We start from the raw sequence: 22,573 nt of genomic DNA, 5'->3' as shown, positions 1-22,573 counted from the left end.
AAAGTACTGTGACATATATGTTTCCAGGTAAGATTAGGTGGGAGGGGAGGAGGAGCCTCAGAGGGGAGACGTCTCCAGTCTAGACCTGGGACCACACGTTATGACAGGCCGCATGGAAAGAGAAGTTCACTTTTCATCGTAGTAGACTTGGATCATGGAAGAATAAGGAGCAGGCAGTCATCAAAAAGTGGAGCCGGAGGATATTAAAAGAAGAGCCAGGGCAAAGAGGTAAACAACGAGCTTGGTAATGATAAAGTGAGAATCGTATAGTACACACGATTTGATCTGACAAGTTGTGTGATTTCACAGCAGGAAGACGCTGTGTAACATAGTTTGAAGAGGAAATGTACAAGGAAAGTTTTACAGGAATGCACGCTGCGGATCCAGACAGATGTTGACATGTAGACTGCAGTGAGAAGGCAGCTTTGATAGGGTGGAAGGCATATTCATAACAATACCCTTAAATCAATCTAACAATGCCGGTTGCATTTATTGTTTTTAATATTTAATGTTACTTTAATTCATTTTGTGGCGTTTGTGTGTGCTGTCTGTGTGGTTATATTTTAAGTTTGTTTCCTGTAGCCTCTAAGATATGTTTAGGCTACTGCACTATACCAAGTCTGGACTTGCTGTCCCAATCCAGGCAGATTTATAACACAGGTGTGTGTCTGTGTGTGCCTGCAGTAATCCTACCCATCTTCCTGTTCTGAATGTGACCACTCAGATATACAGACGAATGACATATTAAAGAAAAACCTGAATAAATGAGTGGAGAAACATAACAGATGCAGATGCTTCCACATAGTTGCACTGCATGTTACAGTTAAGCAGCTTACATCCAATCATGCTCTGTGGCCTGTATAACAATCCTGAGCAGACCCAGTTGATTCTGATTTTGTACCAAGATGGAAGGGAAAAGAGCTTCAGTCGCAAAGACTGCTCAAGTGGTTTGTGCTTCAATAGTAACAGTGACATCAGCATTTACATCTGTAGGAAAAACATCAGTAAATAGGGCTGCAAAATTTTGTGGTTGACTGCGCGTGTTTAATGCTCGTGCATTAGTGTGTTATGTAAGGAAAAACATGTCAATACAGGATGTGATCAGACTGCATCGACAATTACATTGAAGGGATATTATAGTAGGGTGGCAGTGCATAAACCCCTCATTACAAAGATTAAACCACTTTTGAGAGTTCAGTTGTGCACTGGTCTAAAGAGATGTGGAAAAAAAAGGGATATGGTCAAATGATTCATTGAATGGTTTGATGAGTCAGAAAATGATACCAGATACCAAGGAGCATTGAAGCTGTTCCAACAGCACGTGGTGCTCCAACACCTTACTATGACACTTTGTTGGTTTTTCCTTTAATTTTTCATCTGTTTGTATAATAGCCAGCTTTAGCATAGGGGGTGCATGACCAGTTGCGGGACAATTAACAACAATGTGTGTATTTTTGTTGGGCATGTGTGTGTAGATGGCACAGCAAGAAGAACCTCTGTATGACTTCCCGGAGCCTGCCAAGCCATCAGTGCGCAAGTCCTTGGGGCATCAAAGGGGACGAGGCTCTCTGAGAAGCATCAGCGTACTGGACCGCCTCCTGCTCACAGTTCCTGTGTGGCTTCAGATATCGATCAACCCCGCCACTGCGCTGCACATACTCCAGAGAGAACCTCCTGGGGTTAGATACACACATTCAGTACACATTTAAGAAAATCACTAGCAGAATGTGTACGCACCGTGTTTATCTCTCTTACCTTCTCGCTCTCCATGTCCTACCTACACACACTCACTTGCACTCAGTCATCAGTTGTGTTGTCCTGCAGACATTCCTGGTGCGAAAGTCTCGCACATCCCAGAGGAATGTGCTGTGTGTCCGTTTGGCAGATGACAGCGTGCCGTCCTTCGTTCAGCAGTTTGGCATCAGGGAGGAACACTGCAGTAAGAGCCTAACACTCCTGAACCCTCATGAGTTTTAATACTATATGTGAATTCTGTGTCTCACCCCAAACTCTCAAGATGAAATCTGCCCTCTTTGGAACAGAAATGCACATGTTAAAACATAAAGACTGGTGTGCATTATATGGTTAAAATGGTACATTCTGCCAGGCTTGTTTAATTGGTATCATATACTATATATACTTATTGAAAATGCATGAAACAGGAGACTGTTTTCATTTAGTTATCCCAGCAAAACAAAGAGGTCATCAGAGCTTTTATGTTTTGTTGTACTGGAATTATTTCAGTCTAGTGAACCTTATTCACGTACACTTTACAGTAGCTTACTTGCATATATACAATAGCATGTCTGAAACTTTATATACATTCTAAAATGACTGGAATTGAATAGAAACCAATGGGTGTCTGGAATTCAGGAAATCAATTAAAAAAAGTAATTGTAAGCTATATAAAATGGTTTGTAGAAATATACCCAGTGTGTAGTTATACTAGAATAAAACATGCAAACTACTGGTGCAATGCTACATATGACACGTACAACTAGCTTGCAGATCACAGGGAATGAAACAGCCACTGTGTCCCTGTTTAAAGTCAAATTTAATTACTAACTACCCATCTCCCTCTCCACAAATCCCTGCACCTTTGAATTGTTCTCATCCCCAGCTCTGACTCTGGAGACTTCAGCCATCAGCTTTCCAGATCTCCCAAGACTAATTTCCTTCTATTGTGTCAGCAGGTAAAATTTAATCCTCCTCATTCTCATTTGTGCCTCCTTTGTGATCTCTTTTTCCATAATCTCTTTCAGTTTTCTTTTTCTACCTTTTTTTTCCCACATCTTTTGGTTTATAATCACATTTTTTACATCTCTCTCTGCATTTATTGTAAATATATATTGATCTGCAAGAACAGATGTTAGTGTTTTTATCATGTGTTGTCTGTGTGTGTCAGAGATGTGTTACCTTTCCCTCTGGAGCTTCCTGAAGCCATTGCAAAGGCAACATCCCACAAGGAGCTCGAGTCCATCTCACATATGGGAATAGGTTAGTGTATGCACTTCCTTGTTTCCTCACACCTGATTTTGTAATCACAACCTGGAGAACCTGAGCCTTCAAGGGTGTATTTACACAAGGCTTACACACACTTCACATACAGTAATTACCACCCAGCTGCTGGGTAACAAACATAAGCACATGAGTAGACAGGGAAGCTTGTTGAAATTAAGTTTTAGTGATGTTATTTTAGTGATTGTAATATAATCGACAGTGCATACTGTATGCCAAAAAAAACAACCTTTTTTTTTATTACTTTTTCAAATGAAATATCAAACAGAAAACAACACATTAAATTTTAAAAAGATTTACCCAGTAAGTTATGTCCTTTTCAGGTCAAGACACTATATAAGAAATAACCTATTAAGTGAAAATCACAGTGTCACTAAAATGAAAAAATATCTATATTGTTTTCTAGAATTTTGGAGTTCCCACCTAAATGTCCGTGGGCCACGGGAGGCACCTGAGCCCCAGAAGGAGAATGAGGAGAAACCAGACACTGTAACCCCGGCCCCGCCCACTGCTCCACCACAGAAAAGCTCTGAATCAGCTCCCCAGCCCGACTCAGACCATCAGATCAAAATGGTGCTTGAATCAGACACTACAACCAAACAATCACATCCCAACCCCACTCTGTTCCACGAGTTTTGTCCCATCGCGACGCGCACCCCCAGAGAGTTGGACTGTGGCTCCGGCCTGGGCGCGCTGTGTTTCATCAACCCTCTTTTCCTGCAGTCTCAGAACGCTTTGTCCAGACGGCGCATGTTCAAACGCAGCCTCAAGGTTCGGGTTTCCACAGAGTCATCGACACTACTGTCACCTCCTCTTGCTCCGCCACCTCCACCGCCTCTAATGCCTAAAACTAAGAGGAGATGCAAAGTCCAGAAACAGGGACAAAGAGCCGCCCAACCCAGTAAAGGCCCAGGCCTTTTACATGGTGAGAACCCAAGTCAAGCCACTCAGAGTGATCCCACAGCTCCGGACACCCAACCTCTGTCACAGACACAAGACACTCCCAGCGAGGCCCAAATGCAGCCTCCATCAGCTGCTCCTCACTTCCAGCCTGAGATGCAGGATCAGGGCCAAACACAGATAGAACCTGGCCAAACTCAGGAGGCTACAGCTCAGATGCCAGCAGTAATGGAGAATCTCCCAGATGACTCCGACTACATGCAGCCCTCTCCAATGATCAGTTTCTCCCAATATCCGTCACTCTCTCCTTACCTCTCCCCAGCTGTTTCTCCCATGGCGCCTCCACTTTTCCCTAAAGTATCTCCATCCCTCTCTCCTCACAGCTCTCCTGGCATTTCTCCCTCTCTCTCCCCTTATCAATCCCCATCTCTTTCTCCCAAGGTCCCCTTTTCTCTCTCTCCGCATGACTCACCCAGCGCTTCACCGTCTCTTTCACCTTATCAGTCCCCATCTCCTTCTCCAAAGGTCCACTTCTCACTTTCTCCCTTCACCTCTTCACCCATCTCTCAGCTGGCAGAGGAGGCTTATCACACACCTGCTACCCCTTCAAGACCAGATAAGCAAAGATCAGACAGAGACGCTGAGGGAGAGGCAGCAGGTGCAGATGAAAATAAGGATGAAGACGGTGACACTGATGAGGAGCTGCATGAAAATGGGAAGGAGGAGGGTCTGGTTTTACGGATGAATGCTGCTTCTCTTAATGACAGACAGCTGCAGTTCCTTTAGCAGTCATGAGGGGGCAGCAGAGACTCTATCTCACTCACCCCACAACCAGAGTAATGGTACAAGCCTCTAGCAAACAAAAATATGAATTGCATTACATGATATCATGAAGCACTATGTAGAATTAGAGTAGATAATGTTGACAGCTTCCCAGTGCAGCAGCGTACAAAGACATTTTTAGAGAAGATAAAAATACTTTGTATTAAATGTTTTTCAGTACAAAGACAAAACTTCAGTCGCCTTCATCCTTCAACTAAATGTGTCATTTTAAAATAGGTCCAAGCTGAATCTTCAGGGCTATTTGTTATCTTCTTAAAATATACTGAAAGTCAATCTCAGGTTGTGAGTGAATTTCATTAAAACGAAACAAGACAACAACTGTTCTATTCTCTGGTAGAAAAAATACAACTATGATCTTATTAAACAAATTTTATTTGTGCAGATTCAACACCACAGTTGAGTTTTTTTTTTTTTTTTTTTTTTTTTAGGGCTTCCAGACACAGCAATATTTTAATTCAGTCATCTATTACTTCTTCAACCAAAACTGGCAAAAATTAGCATAACCTATTATTGTGCCTTGCAGTTAACATTATGCTGTCTTAAGCTTTCAAATAATCATCAACACCAAGAATGGACAAACATTTAATGTGTTGGACAAGCTGTAAAGATGGAATATTTTTTTAAGCCAAAAGTTCGAGTACAGACAAAAGACACGAAGATCCGTGAAGCCAATTTTTGACCTTGCTGTGATTAAAAAGTGAAAACTACCTGCAGTAAGTTGACAGGCCTTTATACCCAAGAAGCATTTTAACCGTCTGCCAGCATTGGATTAATGGACAGTTTTCAATACTTCTCGTTAGAAAAATATGTTTCCTAAATGCATTTAAAAGAGTGATGGTGTCAGACTAATGAGCTTATTTATTTGTATTTGATCCAGTTATCAAAGACAGACCTGATGCTTTAAGATTCCGAGTCGTGGCTGGAAAAACTGTGGCTGATGTCTTTGGCAGATGTGTTCTTGTCCTATGGCTTTATTTGAAGTATGAAACATTAATTTAGTCTCTTGTCCTCTAAAAGGATTGGAATCACTTTGCAGTTTTGTGGTTTAACATCCATTAAGTATCACTTTGCTATCACATATGGCTAAAAAAGAAAAAAAAAAAAAAAAAAAAAAAAGGTCTGATTTCAGCTGGTATTTTTGAAGCCTGTGGAGCACATGTCCATCAACACCAGCACTGGGTGTCTCTTTTGCTCAGCTCCAGCAGGTTGGCCTCCACCTTCTCTGCGTCATCTTGGAAGCGCTCAGTGAAGGAGCAGATCAAACCTGCCGCGCTGCCTTCATATTCCACCAGCTCTACACTGTCCCCTGGAAACCACACACAGAGTTAGACACAAACTGAACACTTAACTCAAGAGGCTACAACTGCTTCTGCATATGTACAACCTCAACCTGTCGCTGCAACGTTTTGAACAATCTTTAATGCTATCAGTAAACATAGCTAGTTATAAAGTATTGATGAGATAGTGATAATATAAACGTATTTAAGAGATTACAATCGAGTGAACTGAAACCATTTGTTCTTGGAGCACCAATTTGTGAGAATTTATTCCTGTAGTCTTTCAAATAAAAGTTTTAGAGGACAGGGGGGCGTGTTATGCTGGAAAAGAGGCAGTTTATATGTTTTATTTTATTCAGACCATATTTAAAAGGAAAAAGTGGTTAAAGCAATTCCCAAAGGTCACACTCTAAAGATATGGTCACATTACTTTTCTGTTCAGCAAATTTGCATTGAACCTGACCTCGAAAAAAAGACGTGATGTCACATTTCTCATGAAGGTATTAAACTGCCATCACAAACTGTAAAGAGTGTGTCAGAGCGATGCTACAGTTTGTAGTCTGGTAGTGTGATAAAGTACTGAACATTGTGATAAAAAAAATACTAGAAGAACAACTTCTCGATCTCTGAAGACAGTACATTAGTCTGTAACATCTAGACGGAAATGTGAGGTGGGTATAAAGTCGGCGGTCAAGGCAAAGAGAGATGTAATAATCATTTAAATGTCGAGATAAAAGGTACAACATTTTCAGTCTCTCCTGGAAGCCTATGCTTGAAAATTGTCAGACATATTTTTCACAAAATAGAATCAGCTGGGCAAATGAATTCCCAGTGAATTAGTGAAAACCACAGCAATATCGCAGGTGCAGTCAAATTCAATGGCAGAATAAATACAGATATGAGTACATGCGTTTGTACGTGTGAATCCGTGTTAATGAACATGAGTAAACCTCCATAACAACAGATAAAGGTACGTACCACTGACTCTGGTGTTGGCCTGGACAAACATCTTTCGAGCTTCCTTCCTCAGCAGCACCGTCTCCCGGAGACGCAAGAAGTTGTGAGCGCCGCTGTCGCTGACGGTGGAGTAGCCGTCGTAGAGAGCCCTGCCTCCTTCCACATCTGCTGTCGACTTAAAGACCTACAGAATAATCAACAGGGTTGTCATACAGAGAGATGATTAACAATAATATTCACATCACTTGATTCATAATGTCACTCGAGAGGTGGATTAGATTTTCAAAGTGATAGGTTCTGATCCAGTTCTGTTGATCTACGAGGACTAGTCCATTAGAAACACAGATTTCACTCTCAACATCAGCTATTGCCATTAATATTTTTAAAAGAGTTGGAAGAGTAACACTAGTGGACTAGTGAATCATATTTGTTTTTTTTTTTAAGGCAAACACGTTTCTTTTTCTGCCGTCTGTGCAATTGGACAAGTAGACACATACCTGCAGTTTACAAAGGAACCTGTGGATGGCGTTCTTGCCCACAGTGTGGATCTTGCTTCGGTCCAGTGTGATGCGAGCGTCGGGCTTGCCGTCCTGTCCAGTGACTTCCTCCAGGCCCACCAGGCCCTCCCCGGCCTCCAGCAGAACGCGCAGGATCACGAAACGAGCCTGCATGTGAGCCTGAGACAGACAAAACACACACACACACACACGCATGACATACACTGTATACACCTCCTGACACTCATGTTAACACTGAGACATACTTACTATAAGCTGAATTATAAAACAAACAGACACATCGGACTGAGCTAGTCAGGTTGTCAGAAACAGATGGTTAATGGTCTGTATGTTGATTCGTCTTGTAAACACTGTTCATCCAACACTATGTATCTCTGAAGTTCTATATAAATGAAACTTGTGATTCATCATTACACACTGCAAAACAGGGTCCATATTTAACAAGCTGCTGAAAGTTAAATCTTGGACTTACATGTTAAATAAAACTAAAAAAAAACAGAATAAAAACCATTTATCCAATGTCTTGAGTTAAAAATGCTCTTAAATTTAGAGAGATATCCAGAACTTTCTTAAACTCATTAAGTGTAGTAAAAATAATACATTAGCTGAAGCAGTATAAATAAAAATAGAGTAGTTTTAGTCCAATATTTGCATTTGAACATTTGATATGATGTTGCATCAGTTTTATTTTACATTTAACAATGGTGCAAACAACAAGAATAACCCTCATACTTTATTCCATACATATTTATACTTGATAAATATAGATTTCCTTATATAGTTCGCCGTTATATTCCTGTGTTAATTATTCCTGAAGATTTAAAGAAAAGAAGAAGAATAAAGATTATATATATTCTTGCAGAATAACATTATTTTTGCAGAATAACAGTATTTTTTGAAGAATGTACATATCTGATGTACCCTCAGAGAAGGAGTAGACAATCAGACATTCGATTGTGTGATCACTTGAGAGTTGGAGGAAGTCACTTAATATAAATGTGTCTTATTGCTCACACTCAGCCAAGAACCTTTTCATACTTAAAAGTGCTTTAAATGTAATTGTCATAAGTTCGATAACTGCAGGCCCTACATAACTACAGATAAGCGAGGAAAGACAACGTATGATGGAGAGAAGCACGTGAGCAGACAGCTTACCTGTCTCCAGCTTTTGCTCTCAGGTGTGTAGAACTCCAGGCCCAACAGTCCAGCTCTGACCATACTGAGCCAGTTGATGTACACCACATCCTCTGCATCCTGGTCTTCATGGCCAAAAATACTATCTCACACACACACACACACACACACACACACACACACACACACACACACACACAGTAAAAGGATGAAAGGATGAGACTGTGTGTGACACATGGAAAAATAACATCATCCCCTTTTTAGAGCTGGCCTGAGGCAAAGGCAAACTAATGGACTGCTTAGGGCTCCCAAAGAAACTGAATATACATTTATTCTTTGGCTTCTTCGGTTAAATTGTTTGTCAATCATTGATGAAGAGGATTTGGGGGCTAGAACAATCTTTTGGGAGTATAACAAATTCTAGCCCTGTATTGTTAAGTATTCCTTTTTATTTGTAAGAAGTAAGTCTTTCATATGTAAAATGTGTATTAAAAACTGCATACTTCTCTAGTCTATATCTATACAATTTTAATTTTTCCTATTGAGTTGTCTTGCATTCAAAAATTACATCCAATAGCAAATTACAGCAACACTTTGTTCATTTTGAGGCATTCCAGTCAAATCTACCATCATAAATAACACTCAGGTTTACCAACCTAGATATTACTGACAGCATTAACATAGATCAGACAAGAGTAATTGAATGTCACTGTGCAAAAAGAGCATGAGCATCAACAGCTCTGTCTGCTGGCAAAAGCTCAAACATAAATGGGTTGATGACGCCTGGGATTAAACAAAAAAAAAGAAAGAAAAAAAATCCCCTTTGTCCTCATTCTGAAACTGGGAGTGAGAAATGAGGCATGTGCTCTTCAGCAGCTGATGTCGGCATCAGTACAGTTGCTGTTTCTGCCTACTTCAAACTCTTGAAACCAAGCCTCACAAAAGTCAATCCCCACCCAGCCACCAAACCACAGAGCTGAAAGCCTTAATTCATTTACATCTATATGAGATTCACATATCAATAACAAGCAATACAAGATATACCTGAGCACTGGTTTGTTGAGACACAGATAGAGTCCGACACACTCGGCGCGGCATTCTTCATAGGAGGAGGCAATCGTGGAGAATTTACTGTCCCATGTCTCGCTGCCCCGATACCAACTGGAGACCTGAAAGACACATTCACACCTTCAGTCACCGGTATGTCTTGTTCACCAGCTGGATGCAGAATTAAAAGTTAGCATTAGTTTTGATCCTGGCAGGAAGCAGGTATGTATACACACACACACAAACACACAAACACACAAACACACTCACCTTTTCTCCGGTCTCTGGGTTGATCACCTTGCTCTGGTCAAAGTTGAACTTGCCCTTGTCGTCCTGTAGAAAGAGACAGAGGACACACAGAGTAAATAAAAACGACAACAATGAAATTATTTCTTCACTGGTGATTTTTCAATCCAGCATCAGTAAATTAAACATTTTTTTAGAAATCAGGATTTAGAAATCAATAAAATCTAAATCCTTCATTTCTTTCCTCAACATAACATAGGAAGATAAGGGCAACAGATCATATCAGATTAACTGCACCATAACACATAGGCAGGAATAACATACTACACAATCACTTATAATTATAATATTCCTATATAATGAAAGTTGTGTGATATATTACAATATATTAATACAATATGTTTGACTGACCTGGACAAACAGCTTTCCGCTTCCATGGCCCAACAGCTCATGAAGTCCAACCTGCACCTCAAACGATGGGCCCTTCCACTTGATGAACAAATCCTAGAGCAAAAACACACAAACACACAAGAGAATGTAAAATTATGAGAGTGTGTGAGACAGACAAGAGCTGGTGCGTAAGAAAATTGGGAAGCTGTGTGTGTATACCTTGTCACCCTCCTCCAAGAAGGTGAGTTTTTCTTTTTGTGTAGCATAGGCTACAGCCAGCACGTTGCCTAGTGACACGTTTTTAAAGCCCTCCGACTGTCTGATGTCATCGTCTAGACACAAAAACACACAAACACTGTTTTTCAAGTGTAATGCTGAAATTCAGTGCGAATTGTGCTTTAAAAATGCACAAAAAAAATCAAAACTTAAAACCAAGTGAAAGAGTGTAAACTTGATGCTATTCAACAGTGACAGACATCTCGCTGTACGTACAGTTGGGGATATTGATGCCAGCTGGTATTCCACTCCCAGCAAAGGTGAGAACATCCAGTGAGGTGAAGTCAGGTTTAAGGAAAGTGTCCTTCTCAAACTCCCTGGGCCAAGGCAGCTGAGGAAGCAGGACTTCTGCTGAGCTCACCAGCTTGGCAAAGCGCTCGCTCATCGCCTTGTTCACCACCGCAACAAAACCTAGAGGCGACACAACAAGACCAGAGTTAAATAGTGATTTGATACCAAAAATAAAAACCACTAAAACAATGACTAATCTCAAAGAAAAACTGTCTTGTCCATTTGACAAATAACAGATGAGTCATATGAACTGTCCTGAAAATTAAATTATATACACATACACCACCTTTCTTTCCCTTTTTCATGAGCTGTCTTCTTTGAAGGTAAGTAAAGTTACATTAACAACAGCATGTTGACCGTGGACTTTAGCCTGTATTAATGGCCGAGTACCAAAACAGTGTAATTTAGGGTCATCCCGAGTACTGACAGGTGGGTAACATTAGCTTTGCTATGATTCACAGAGCCAGATAAGTGTATTTGTTTTGTTGTTGAGTTCAGTCTTTCTTGCACTTCCTTTAATGGTGGAGCCGCTTTGAATAAAAAGCATATGACAGCCCGCTTGGAGCTTGCCAAACAGCATTTAAAGGACTCAAAGCATGAGATTCTCTGGTCTCATGAGATACAGCTCCAACTCTTTTGGAAGAACTCCAAAGATTCTGTCTGGCAAACATCAGGCCCTGCTCAACACCTGGCTAATACCACCCCTACGGTGAAGCATGGTGGTGGCAGTGTCATGCTATGTGGGGTTCGGGGGGGGGGGGGGGGGGGGGGGGGCTGCTTCTCAGCTACAGGGAGACTGGTCAGAATTAGGGAAGAATGAATGCAGCCAAATACAGAGAGGTCCTTGAAAAAAAGCTGCACGCAACCTTAGACTGGGGCGACAGTTCACCTTTCAGCACAACAATCACATCCAATCAGACAGAGCTTGTGAGATTTTGCCAGGAAGAATGGGATAAACTGCCCAAATCCATGTGTGCAAAGCTTGTAGAGACTCAAAGCTGTAATTGCTGCCAAAGGGACTTCAACAAAATACTGACTTAAAGGTTCTGAATACTTTTATAAATGAGAGATCTTAGCTTTTGATTTCTACTTAATTTGCAAATAAATCTAAAAATGTGTTTTCACTTTGTCCCTATGGGTTATTGAGTGCAGATTGTGTTGTAAATTTAATTTTAAATGGATAAAATTGCCAAAATATGCAAAAAGTGAAGGGGTCTGAATACTCTACACAGTCACGGTATATCTAGTAGAGTTACAGTTTTAGTAGCTCAGTCATAATGTTAATTTCTCCCAATAGTCTCCAGCACTGTATTACACCAATAAAACCTAAGGAGGCCCAGGGTGTCACTATTCTTGATCACAGTGGTAGTTACCTTCAAACTCTCCTCTGGAGCCAAATGGGTCTCTGTAGCTCTCTATGAAACCTATATAACTGAGAGAGAGAGAGAGGGAGGAGGGAGTGGAGGAGTAAAGAGGAAGTAAGAGCAGAAAAAGAAAGAGTTTGGTGATTAATACAATGGAGTAGTATTTAAGAGTCAGGGCAAAGGCCAGAATGAACTTGATAAGGGAGTGAACAATCAAGAAATATCAAGGATTTAAACCAAGATCAACGAGGAAGTGAAAGGTGCTGTAACAAAAGACAGATTTCTTTTCTTTGTCTTAAATCAGACAACACTAAGTGTGAGGAAATCAACAAGTTGTGAGTTTAATGTTTTGATTTCCAAAATACATTTGGAATTAAGCAGATACAGGATAATGGAACAACCTTCATTGTGGACAGCCCAAATGTTTAATATATGTATACTGTGGGCTCACCTCTCAACAATTGGTCCTTTGTCTTTGATCCAATAGCGTGATCCCTCTTTATGGGCTTCAACTGAGCCAAGGTTGAAGCTGCGCCTGTACTCTTCAATCATCTTTCTCTGGTTCTCGTTGGCAGCGTAGGCCTGTGTTGATTATTTGGAAACAGGACAAGAATTTCAAAAGTGGAACGGTGACGGGAAGATTTGTTTCATGTTATCAACTCATTCATTCGCTTCTACACTCCTAAAGATATAGTATAACTATCTTTGTATTCTCACCTACCATTAATCTTACTGATAGTTTATCAACGCCAAAAAAACATAATCGTAGTTTATTGTAATCCACAGCAAAAATTGAGAAACTCATATGGCTCTATCAACTTCATATTGTAGTGATTTTGTTACAGTAATGCTGCTCAACATCTGGGTGAATATAGACTAAACATCGACTGCATGACCCCATCGGATTCCTCGCCGTCGCACCTGTGCTTGTTGGAGGTTATGGCAGACTTTCTCCATCAGAGGAGCATAGTCTCCTCTCTTCACAGTGAACTCTTTGTCTTCAAAGTTGAAGCTGCCGCAGCATGACTCGCACTCCCCATCCACTGCACAATCTGTGAAGCCGTAGAGTTTAATTTATCATTGACTGTGAAGCATCATCAACAACTTAAGTTACATAAACTGAGCTCTCATCATTATGCACTTGAGGTCACAAGCTACAATGTCTTCAGCATAACGTGTGAAGTCATGATCTGTGATACATTTTTCACATTCAAATATTCACAAGTGCAACATGATTGGTGAATGTTGTAAATGTTTATACATATTATTCCGATTCTCTTGTAAAACTTAATTTACTTCACTGCAGTTCTGACCTTTCTGCACAGCTGAGGCCAGGCGCACCTCATAGCAGGCTTTCCCTCCATTGTCCTTCTTAAACAGACGGGTGTTGTAGGCAGACAGTTTCTAGAGACAAACCACAAGACAAGCCTAATTAGATTGAAATACGAAAACGAGAAAGACAGGTTGAGCCATCAAAATGGGGGAAAGACGTAAGAGAGGAATCTGAAATATATTCATTTTAGGTGTGAATTCAGCTTACTTTTGAGTCAAGGAACTTCTGAGCCAGCTCAGCATCCTCCAGACAGCAGTTTCCTGAGAAGTAGGTGGTAATTCCCTAAAGAAAAGAGAAGCAAAAATACTTCATGAGCCATGAGTTTTCTCATAGGGGTCACAGTGGTGGGTCACCTGGAAGTTTGGGGTTCACTGGCTTCCTTAAAGGCACATCAGTGGTGTTGGCAGGGAGGCTAAAGACCCTAGCCCGTCGACTATCGGATCTGCTACTTTTAAAAATACAGTATCTACCACAAGTAACATCTCAAAAATGAGAAAAGGGGAAGCGGAGAGGAAGAAGAAATCATGAGACCTTTTGGATTCAAACAGCTGATAAAGAGACCAAACCAGTGCTTAATATGAAGAATTTCATTTTCCAGATCTATCCAGTCTTGACAACACAATAGATCTTTCATCCAAGCTGACTTGAATTCACTGAACTCCCACCTTGTCGCCCAGCCCCAGCTGTTTTTGTCTGTCTTCCAGGGAGTAGAGAAGACACGAGCAGCTGTCCCACAGAGCCTCCATCTCAGCAGACTGCTCCTGAAACGCTTGGCTGGCCCACACCAGAGCCTTCAGCTTGTCCTGTGTGGACATACCACAGATGCAGAGAGCTTAAAAATATATTGCAGCGGTGGTAAAGGAGCATTACAGATCACAAGTACCTTATAATATACTCACATGCCGGTGTATTCAGTACACTGAAGCTTATACCGACATGTTTTTAATGCTGATGTGTTACAGAAGTGTCGATTCAACAGAAGTTGACACCAGACACAGCAGATCTTCTTACCTTAGGCAGATTTGGGATAAACTTGGTGTCACCGAAAGACTTGTAGTTTCCCATGTTGGCATACAGACCTGCTGCATACACCAAGAAGGCCTGAATTTCACACACAAAAATAAATATGATAAAAAATAATTTTCATCAAGTGTGTGGCATAATGAACAGCTTTATATGTTTGTACTTGGCGGCAATAAAAAGCCACAGGCCATAAGAGATCGATACCTGGTACTCCTCAGAGCTGAGTCCAGCTGCTGTAGCGACCTGTGCCAGCTGTGAAGGCGTCTGCTTCCTGAAGATTCTCTGCAGCAAGACAAAGATGTCTGCAGACTCGGGGGATGTCTGCAGCAGCACTGCCAGACCGCCATACCTAAGACAGCCAATGTTTTTTTTAGTCAGCAGGGTTTCAGTTCCTTAATAAACTAAGTCTAAAGTCTGTACTCTTTAATACAGGCAAGATATTACTTTCAACATTTAAGACCTCTATTGATTTCAGTAGTGTTGCTTTGAGCTTGCTACATCCTGAGATTAGTAACATACCAGGCGGCACGTGACAGGTAGTGGGCATACATCTTCTCCTGAGGTGAAAGCAGACGGAAGGCTTCACCACAGTCAAGTGCAGAGACCCCAATGTCATTTGGGAGGTAGTACTGAGAGTCCACCATTTTTAGTCTGAGGTTCAGCACTGAGGATAAGGAACTGAGAATGAAAGGTAGAGGGCAAAGAAATGAGATAGGAGGGAGAGAGGAAAGTTAGAACCAATTGCATTGGCTTTTGGTTTTTTAACACAGTGAGCCCTGGGAAGTATTTGCACACCTGTCAAGCAGCCAGTGTACTGTGTAAACATACACATATCAGGATTGTAATATTATATAAATGGCAGCTGATTTGCACATTCAGTAGTTGCTGTTAGTTAGTTAGGTGCACTGAGTTTAACCTAATGCAGTCTAATACAACAGCCCTGCAACAGATACTGAATGATGAAGATTATAATGTTAAGTTTTTGTTGAAACTGATTTAGAGAGGTTTTGATTCATCTGTCCAGCTGTTTCTGGTGCTGTTGAACTGTAGTGCATTATGCAGAAAGGTGTTCCTGTTATTTAGCACACTCTCATTGATATACTGCAAATGGGTGGATAAAAGAATAGTAATATATGATACGATCATTGAATCAATAAAAACTAGAGAATAACCATCAACATTTACCAGAAGTCTAGTTGTTTTGTACAACTAACAGCCCCAAACCCTAAAAATATTCAATCTAGAATCTTGAAAACACAGAGAAGGACCAGATCTTCATCTCATTATAAACTGATAGCCAAAATTATTGACTATTATGTTAGTGTCCATCCACTAACCTACAAATTTTAGTTAAAACAAAATTACTGATTCATTGGATGGATTCTGCTGTTTATTGTGTTTTGGGATCTCATAAAACACTTGATATCGCTGAAGAAGCAGAGGAAGAAACTGCAATGACTGAAGTAGTGATACTGTTAGGATATTGTTACAGCACAATGAGGTAAGTTAACAGCTAGAGTTAAGATTGGGACGCATACAAAGGTAACATATATACTAAGAGCTTATTCAAATTACATCTGTCCAATGGAAATAAAAGTTGCTGATCCTGAACCTTGATCTATTCAGATAGCTGACCGTGGCACAGATTTATGAAGAACCAGTTAACAGTAAATCACAGAATCCAATTTTCTCTTTCACTTTCCACTAAAACCAATAATAGTAAAAAAGTTAAAGACAAGGATTTATATGCCGAAAGTAACACGTTTGTGTGCACCTTTAAAATAAGCAGTCAACTAACAGCAGGACAACACTAAAACCACAAAATAAATAAATACTAAAAAAACGTTTGGACTTCAGGCTACTGCAAACAGCTAACTCGGGTTAACGTTAGCTCCTAGCGTGCATGCTAAGCCGATGCCTTGTGCTTAGAGCATTTAAACACACTGCCATAACTTCTGTAAGGAAAACATTAGGCGGCAAATATTATGCGACCTATTTCTGTAAATGATTTGCTACTATTCAACGCATTTTAATAGGTATATCAACTCAGCAGCTTGTTACCGTATTTTCTTCAAACAGCTCCAGCAAACGTCAAATTGCAGTCTCACGCTGTACACTTCCTGTATTCATTCAACGTTAGAACCGCCCCTCAACCAATCACAGCCTGTATTTTGTGGTCGATAGAAATTTTAACGAGTAGCATTGCCGTACTGTACGATATGCTTCCCAACGAATCTGATCAAGAGTAAATGTGACATATATGAGCTCTAATATCGGTGCTGTAGACTCCACTAGACAAGACACAAAAAGATGTATAATGGAAATGCTCTGGTAGACTTGTATAATTACCTATGTTTCCTCCAATGACGGGCACATGACGAGGTGGCCGAGTGGTTAAGGCGATGGACTGCTAATCCATTGTGCTCTGCACGCGTGGGTTCGAATCCCATCCTCGTCGGTAACCTTTTCCACAACCGGACACGTCTCCACATCTTCCACCCTTGAAACACACTGTACGTCGGATGTGAACATAAATAAGAGAGATAAATCATATCACGCTCACTCTGCCAGGAACGTGGTAGGACAGCAAATGCTAACTTTTATCCCCCTCTAGTCTGAACGGTCTCCGCCCCCTACTTCCTCCACTTCTTCCTCTCTGAGGTTTAATGGCAGCTGCCATCCTTATAGTGTTGCATTTCTGCCATCTTCTGGAGTTAGTCGACCCCTACAGCACACTCAGTTGGCAGTTTAAGTACACCTAGGTTAAACTTTATGAAGGTTATAATGTCCAGTTTTGATTCAAGTGTGATTTAATTTTTAGTCTGTTGTGCTGTTGAACAGTAATGCATTATATAGAGAAGGGTATCTGTTAATTAGCCAACCCTCACTGACATAAATGGGGTATAATAATATAATAGAAACACCTGTAAAAACACAATAGCATCAGAGATCCTGGCTGCAGTTTCTCTCTGAAATATGGTTCATGTTAGTTAACCTGAGCTGACAGATCTCTATACAAGGTGGCATGTGGTTACCTACTGTACATTAATTTACAGAACAGACTCTTTCAATGCCTGTCGATTAGGACCTTATAGACAAGCCCGTTTCACAGTGTCAGGTTTGTCAGATTTCTCTCATCAGCATTTCTTCCCTATGTCCTTTCTCTCTGAAAGTTCCCACATGAATGTGACCTCAGTGCCTTGTTTTACTACTGTCGTGATTTTTAATAGTATGTCCTGAAGACTAGACAGAAAGGAGAATGACTCACTACAGACTAGACTCTAAATTCTAAAGCTATCAAAATTGGCGTGCAACAGTATGCAAAATTGAAGTGCATTTGTCCTCCTCTTTCTACTCCACCCCTTTTTTTTTTTATTGTTATTGAAAGTGAAAATTTGGCTTAGGAAAATCAAGTCTTTAATTTGTTTTTACACACACGGAGCCATAAAATCATAGCCATGCATTCTTTCCACACACACTTCTATTTGTTCATCGCCCTAGTTAGGCACTATTTCCTTTTATAACTTAGATAGGCTAACAAACCACACAGCATTTCATCAGTTTATTGGTTTTATTGAATTTTAAAAACATGATGAGAGAGTGAATTATTTACAAAGGGTGTGCAACAGGAAGTATTAAGTTTTCCTTGATGAGAGCCAGTCAGCTGTACTCCATCCAAATGGTAGTTTCAGTGACTAGTCCTCCATCACAAGAGAAATGTTAACAGACATCTGGGCGTTCAACACATCTGTGTGTGTGTGTGCGTGTGTGTGTGTGTGTGTACGTTTGTTTATTTTAGGGTTCATGCTTGGGCTTTGCCGTCCCTCCGGTCAGGAGGCGTTGTGGGGAGTATCCAGCGATAGCAGTCTGAGAAGCTCAGGCTCTTGTCCACAGCACAGCTGGTGCAGTAGACGATCCCCAGAGCCAGCATCACTACGAGGAACACACACAGCGGCACCAGCAGGGCCACCAGCAGCCAGCTCTTGTCGTGTTTCCGTTTGCCCTCAGCAGAGCCATCTTCTACGTCCGCTGTGCCGCTGACATCATCTGTACTCTCCATCTTAGACCCCTCCCCCTCCCCAGTCCCGGTGGCTGACCCGTTTGCAGTCTCAGCTTCCATCCCACCACTAACTTCCCTACCTCCTGTCTTAGCCTCATTATCAATTTCGTTGCCTGTGTTATATTTTTGAGTTGGGGATGGGGCTGTCTGATATTGCTTTGGTGACAGGTCATCCCATTGGTTCAGATAATTGTCTCGCCCATGAGCCATGTCAGGAGAGAGTCCCTCAGGGGCTTCCGTAAGCCAGTCAACGTCAAAGTTAGTGTCAGCTTCAAAGTTCGGGTCAGGGGTGAACGAGGTGGACCAGGGCATGTCATGGTTAGGGTCCACATCAGGTATGTGAGCGGAGTCACTGGGGTCAGGGGTCAGGGTGGAGTATTCTTCATCATCTGGCGAAGGCAGGCAGCTAAGTCCATCTGACTGCAGGTCATAGCCATTGTCACAGTAGCATTGGTACCCACCCATATAATTCAGACACTGCTGCTCACAGGGCGACTCCCCCACGCATTCATCTACATCTACACACTTTCCGTCAGCGCCCGACTCGTACCCAGGGTTACACAGGCATTTGAAGGACCCCACGGTGTTTTCACAAGTGCCTTCACAGCTGCCCTCATCGAGGCACTCGTCGATGTCCACGCACTCGCCCTCATCATCTGGCTGGTACCCGGAGTGGCAGGTGCAGTGGAAGGTGCCTGGGATGTTGACACAGAGTTGCGGGCATGGTTCCTGTTTACATTCATCTACATCAGAACATCTGCGGCCATCTGGGCCCATTTGGTAGCCAGGGGGGCATGTGCAGCGCATGCCCCGAGATGTCTCCACACAGTTGTACTCACACCCCATATCCACACAGACCTGATTGATGTGGGGCTGGTCGGTGGGACCGGCGGAGTCGGAGGATAACTCAGGGGGGTCAGTTTGGCTGAGAGGGTCAGGCTTGCAGCTGTACCCATCCTCATCTATCGTAAAGCCCTCGGAGCAGTAACAGTAGTAGTCTGTGTCCGTGTTCTGGCAGAACTGCTCGCATCCATGGTCCTCGCTGCACCAGTCCTGGTTCTGTGAAGTTGAACCGGACGAGCAGAGGGGGGCATCCCTGGACCAGCCCACTGTCTCGTCGTCTCTCTCCATGCACAGTACAGTCTGCTCAGCAGGAGCATCTGGGTCCGAGCTGTCTGCAGGACATGGTACAGCAGCTACAGACCCATAGGGCACATGGGTCAGCAGGGCACTGACAAGGTGAAACGGGGTGGTGTAAACAGCTGGACCTCTACCCTCGTCCTCCAGTGGTGGACACATTCCTTTGTAGTTGTACTGGCAAACGTAACCATCCAACGGCACCGCGCAGGAGCCATCGATCCACCGGAAGTTGTCGCTGCTCTCACGGCCGCTCTCCGAGGTGTAGACAGTCATGGCCGCACAGCGAGGGGCCGCGCAAGTCCCAGGGGTGTCCTCACGAAGCCAGTTGGTGAACTGGCCATCCTGGTCTCCTATTTGAAAACAAAGACAAGGACCAGGTCAGTAAAAGTACAAAGTGAGTCTTTTTAGCTCTCCTCTTTTATTTTTAACTGTCTGAAATGTCTCTTCTGATTTTTTATTTGCTTTTTTAAAATACTATCATGTGTAGAATAAAACTTCATTCATTACTCAGGGTTTCATTCATTTGGGGGTGGGCGTGTAGTAGTATACATTGCTATCAGATGCATTGGCTTTTTTGATATTGCCACTAGGACTTGCTTGCATATATGGGCTTTAAAATGCCAGTTATTTTGTAGCATTATTATTTTATAGTCCCTCTATTGCTTCAATTGGTGAGAGTAGAGAAAAGGTGAAGGTGCAATAGGTGTCGAGTTGCTCTTTTGTTGAACTTTTGGCAGACCACACAATGTGCATGGTATTTAGCCCCATAGTAAACACTACACTTTGAGTGTTTACTACTATAAATTGAGTGTATCTCTATCATCATTCACTGTATTAACACACTTGACCCACAAAACTCACAATGGATTATCCAAGGTCATAATGGAGGTTTTTCTTGAAAGACACACCACTGCTGAATGTAGTGAATGTAATTAGTCAAACTTGTGAGCACCACATACAAACTTCCATTCACATGCATTGTACTTTCTACATGGTAGAAATATAAGCAATGTATACCAAAACTATCTGCATGGCAAGTTTTTTTTTCCGGGTAAACCAATTATTTAAATGATGATAGAGGATAAAAACAGGTAAGTTGACCACATAACTCTTGTAAACTGAATTTCTTTTCTTAGTGAAGACAGGGGCAGACACACTGAGTGATAAAAAAACCCATCTGGTTTTTAACAGGCGAGGTTTGTGTAATGACTAAATCAGGTTGAGGGGTAGCAGTGAGGTCAAAAGGGGGTTGAACTTCCACTGTCGCGCCAGCTCCGTCTCTGTGAAACAAAAGCAGTTAATGTAATAACCATCCAGTGCAGAGCTCTGGGGGCTGGCCCGGGTACCGAAGTCTGACAGAGAGGTTACATTTTTGGCAAGAAATAGTTCCAGAACCAATTTAGTCGAGAAGGTAATTAACTAAGTAATGAATTTCTGACCACATCTAGCCTCTGTAATGCTGGCCCATAGATTTTCCATTAGATCATAGTCAGAAACCTAAATGCTTAATTGTAAGACAAAATGTACCATTAGGTAGTTTTTTCTATTTTAGGAACATTTTATTTGTGCTCACTTATTAAAAAATCCAATAAAATGGTTGATATAGTGATGGAAGTCAGTATTAGGAACAGTGAAGGATGAAATGTCAAAAAGGTGAGACTTTGCCTGTGACCCAGACGAATCCTCTGAGTGGCCGGGTGGACGAACACTGGCGCGGAGGTCTGTGCAGCCCAATCCACAGGCGAAACCTTAACTTGCTCCCCTGTGCCTCGATGGCCGAAAGGAGCTCATGGACCACACCCGCTGCCTCGTGGGTATGCATCGTTGCCAGGGTCCCACCTCGCTCCCGGCAGCTCCGCCCAGCCTCCCTGAAGGTTCTCTTCTGCAGGAAGACAGTGTAGCATCCCTCCGGGTGGCAGAGTGCATCTTTCTCCGCCAGCTGAAGCCTGGCGGCCGGCTGCTCCGCCTCTGTCTCCCTCAGCCTTTGGCCTTGGCTTCCAGGAGCCAGACAGACCACGAGCAGCCACAGGACACACGGGAGACTCATGCTGCTGCAGCTGCTACTGTTCCTGATGGTCTTTTGCATCCTCCACCAAGACATGAGTTTTAAACTAGGCCAACATTCAAATGAGTATCCCAACCTGTCTATCAAAATAAATAACCAAATCGTGGAAGGTAACTGTCTTCTCTGACCTCCTATACAAACAAACCTGACCCAATTTCTCCCACTTCAATTAAATTAACAAAGTGCAACTTGCCGCCCTTGAATTTTTCTATCCTGTTTGTGTCTTTAAATAAATAATCTGGTCTAATTGACCTTTTATTCAAAGTAATCTGAAGCAGATGAGTCCAAAACTGACATCTAATTACCTTAATTTACCTCAGATTGCCCAAGCCTTTAGACAAATAACCCTACAATGCAAAGTCGATCAAACTCCATTCATCAGCAAACTATCAGGGTTAGGGTTAGGGAGTTCACAAGATACTATATAAAACTAATATAAGCCAATGCAGTCCAGTAGAAAGTCCAGCTGAGCCCAATACAGGTCCAAAATAAAGTCCAGTGAAGTACCAGTGGAGTCCAGACCTCAAAATTTGTTGAATGGAGCAATCTGCCCTTCAGTTAACTCCAAAAGTGTTAAATACAGTCCATCATGAATCTGATGAATTTCAGTGACAAAAACCTTCTCCTGTATCTGATCCTGCTGGGGCTTTCTTGCCTCTGCAAAGTTGGCTCTCTGACTGAACCTCAGAAA

General features: G+C 42.0%; 3 protein-coding genes across 4 annotated transcripts; 1 reads left to right on the top strand and 2 right to left on the bottom strand.

Moving 5' to 3' along the window:
- Positions 1-52: 52 nt before the first annotated feature.
- On the top strand, positions 53-4,931 carry LOC111672105 (uncharacterized). The gene is made up of 6 exons (XM_023429399.2): positions 53-228; positions 1,476-1,679; positions 1,825-1,939; positions 2,621-2,693; positions 2,906-2,997; positions 3,425-4,931. The coding sequence occupies exons 2-6, from the start codon at positions 1,476-1,478 to the stop codon at positions 4,702-4,704; spliced, it is 1,764 nt and encodes a 587-aa protein (XP_023285167.1). The 5' UTR covers positions 53-228; the 3' UTR covers positions 4,705-4,931.
- Positions 4,932-5,330: 399 nt separating this feature from the next.
- dpp3 (dipeptidyl-peptidase 3) lies at positions 5,331-17,231 on the bottom strand. 2 transcript variants are annotated; one of them, XM_023429396.2, is made up of 19 exons: positions 16,967-17,231; positions 15,137-15,295; positions 14,822-14,966; positions 14,606-14,695; positions 14,260-14,397; positions 13,802-13,876; positions 13,575-13,665; positions 13,183-13,313; positions 12,713-12,843; positions 12,271-12,329; positions 10,823-11,017; positions 10,550-10,662; positions 10,352-10,444; positions 9,965-10,027; positions 9,692-9,816; positions 8,669-8,789; positions 7,493-7,672; positions 7,017-7,179; positions 5,331-6,067 (listed from the first exon to the last, which is right to left on the bottom strand). In XM_023429396.2, the coding sequence occupies exons 1-19, from the start codon at positions 17,167-17,169 to the stop codon at positions 5,925-5,927; spliced, it is 2,418 nt and encodes an 805-aa protein (XP_023285164.1). In that variant the 5' UTR covers positions 17,170-17,231; the 3' UTR covers positions 5,331-5,924. The 2 variants fall into 2 exon arrangements, with proteins under 2 accessions (XP_023285164.1, XP_023285166.1); XM_023429398.2 differs by lacking the exon at positions 16,967-17,231 and adding an exon at positions 16,679-16,743.
- Positions 17,232-18,169: 938 nt separating this feature from the next.
- Positions 18,170-22,573, bottom strand: LOC111672103 (uncharacterized). The gene is made up of 2 exons (XM_023429395.2): positions 21,483-22,573; positions 18,170-20,167 (listed from the first exon to the last, which is right to left on the bottom strand). Exons 1-2 carry the CDS (start codon positions 21,916-21,918, stop codon positions 18,420-18,422), a joined length of 2,184 nt encoding a protein of 727 aa, XP_023285163.1. The 5' UTR covers positions 21,919-22,573; the 3' UTR covers positions 18,170-18,419.

This window comes from Seriola lalandi, unplaced genomic scaffold, assembly GCF_002814215.2.
Source record: "Seriola lalandi dorsalis isolate HSWRI2012SDOR001 ecotype SW California unplaced genomic scaffold, Sedor1 jcf7180002054893, whole genome shotgun sequence".
In the NCBI taxonomy this organism is placed as follows: domain Eukaryota; kingdom Metazoa; phylum Chordata; class Actinopteri; order Carangiformes; family Carangidae; genus Seriola; species Seriola lalandi.
This window is presented reverse-complemented; position numbering and strand designations above follow the sequence as displayed.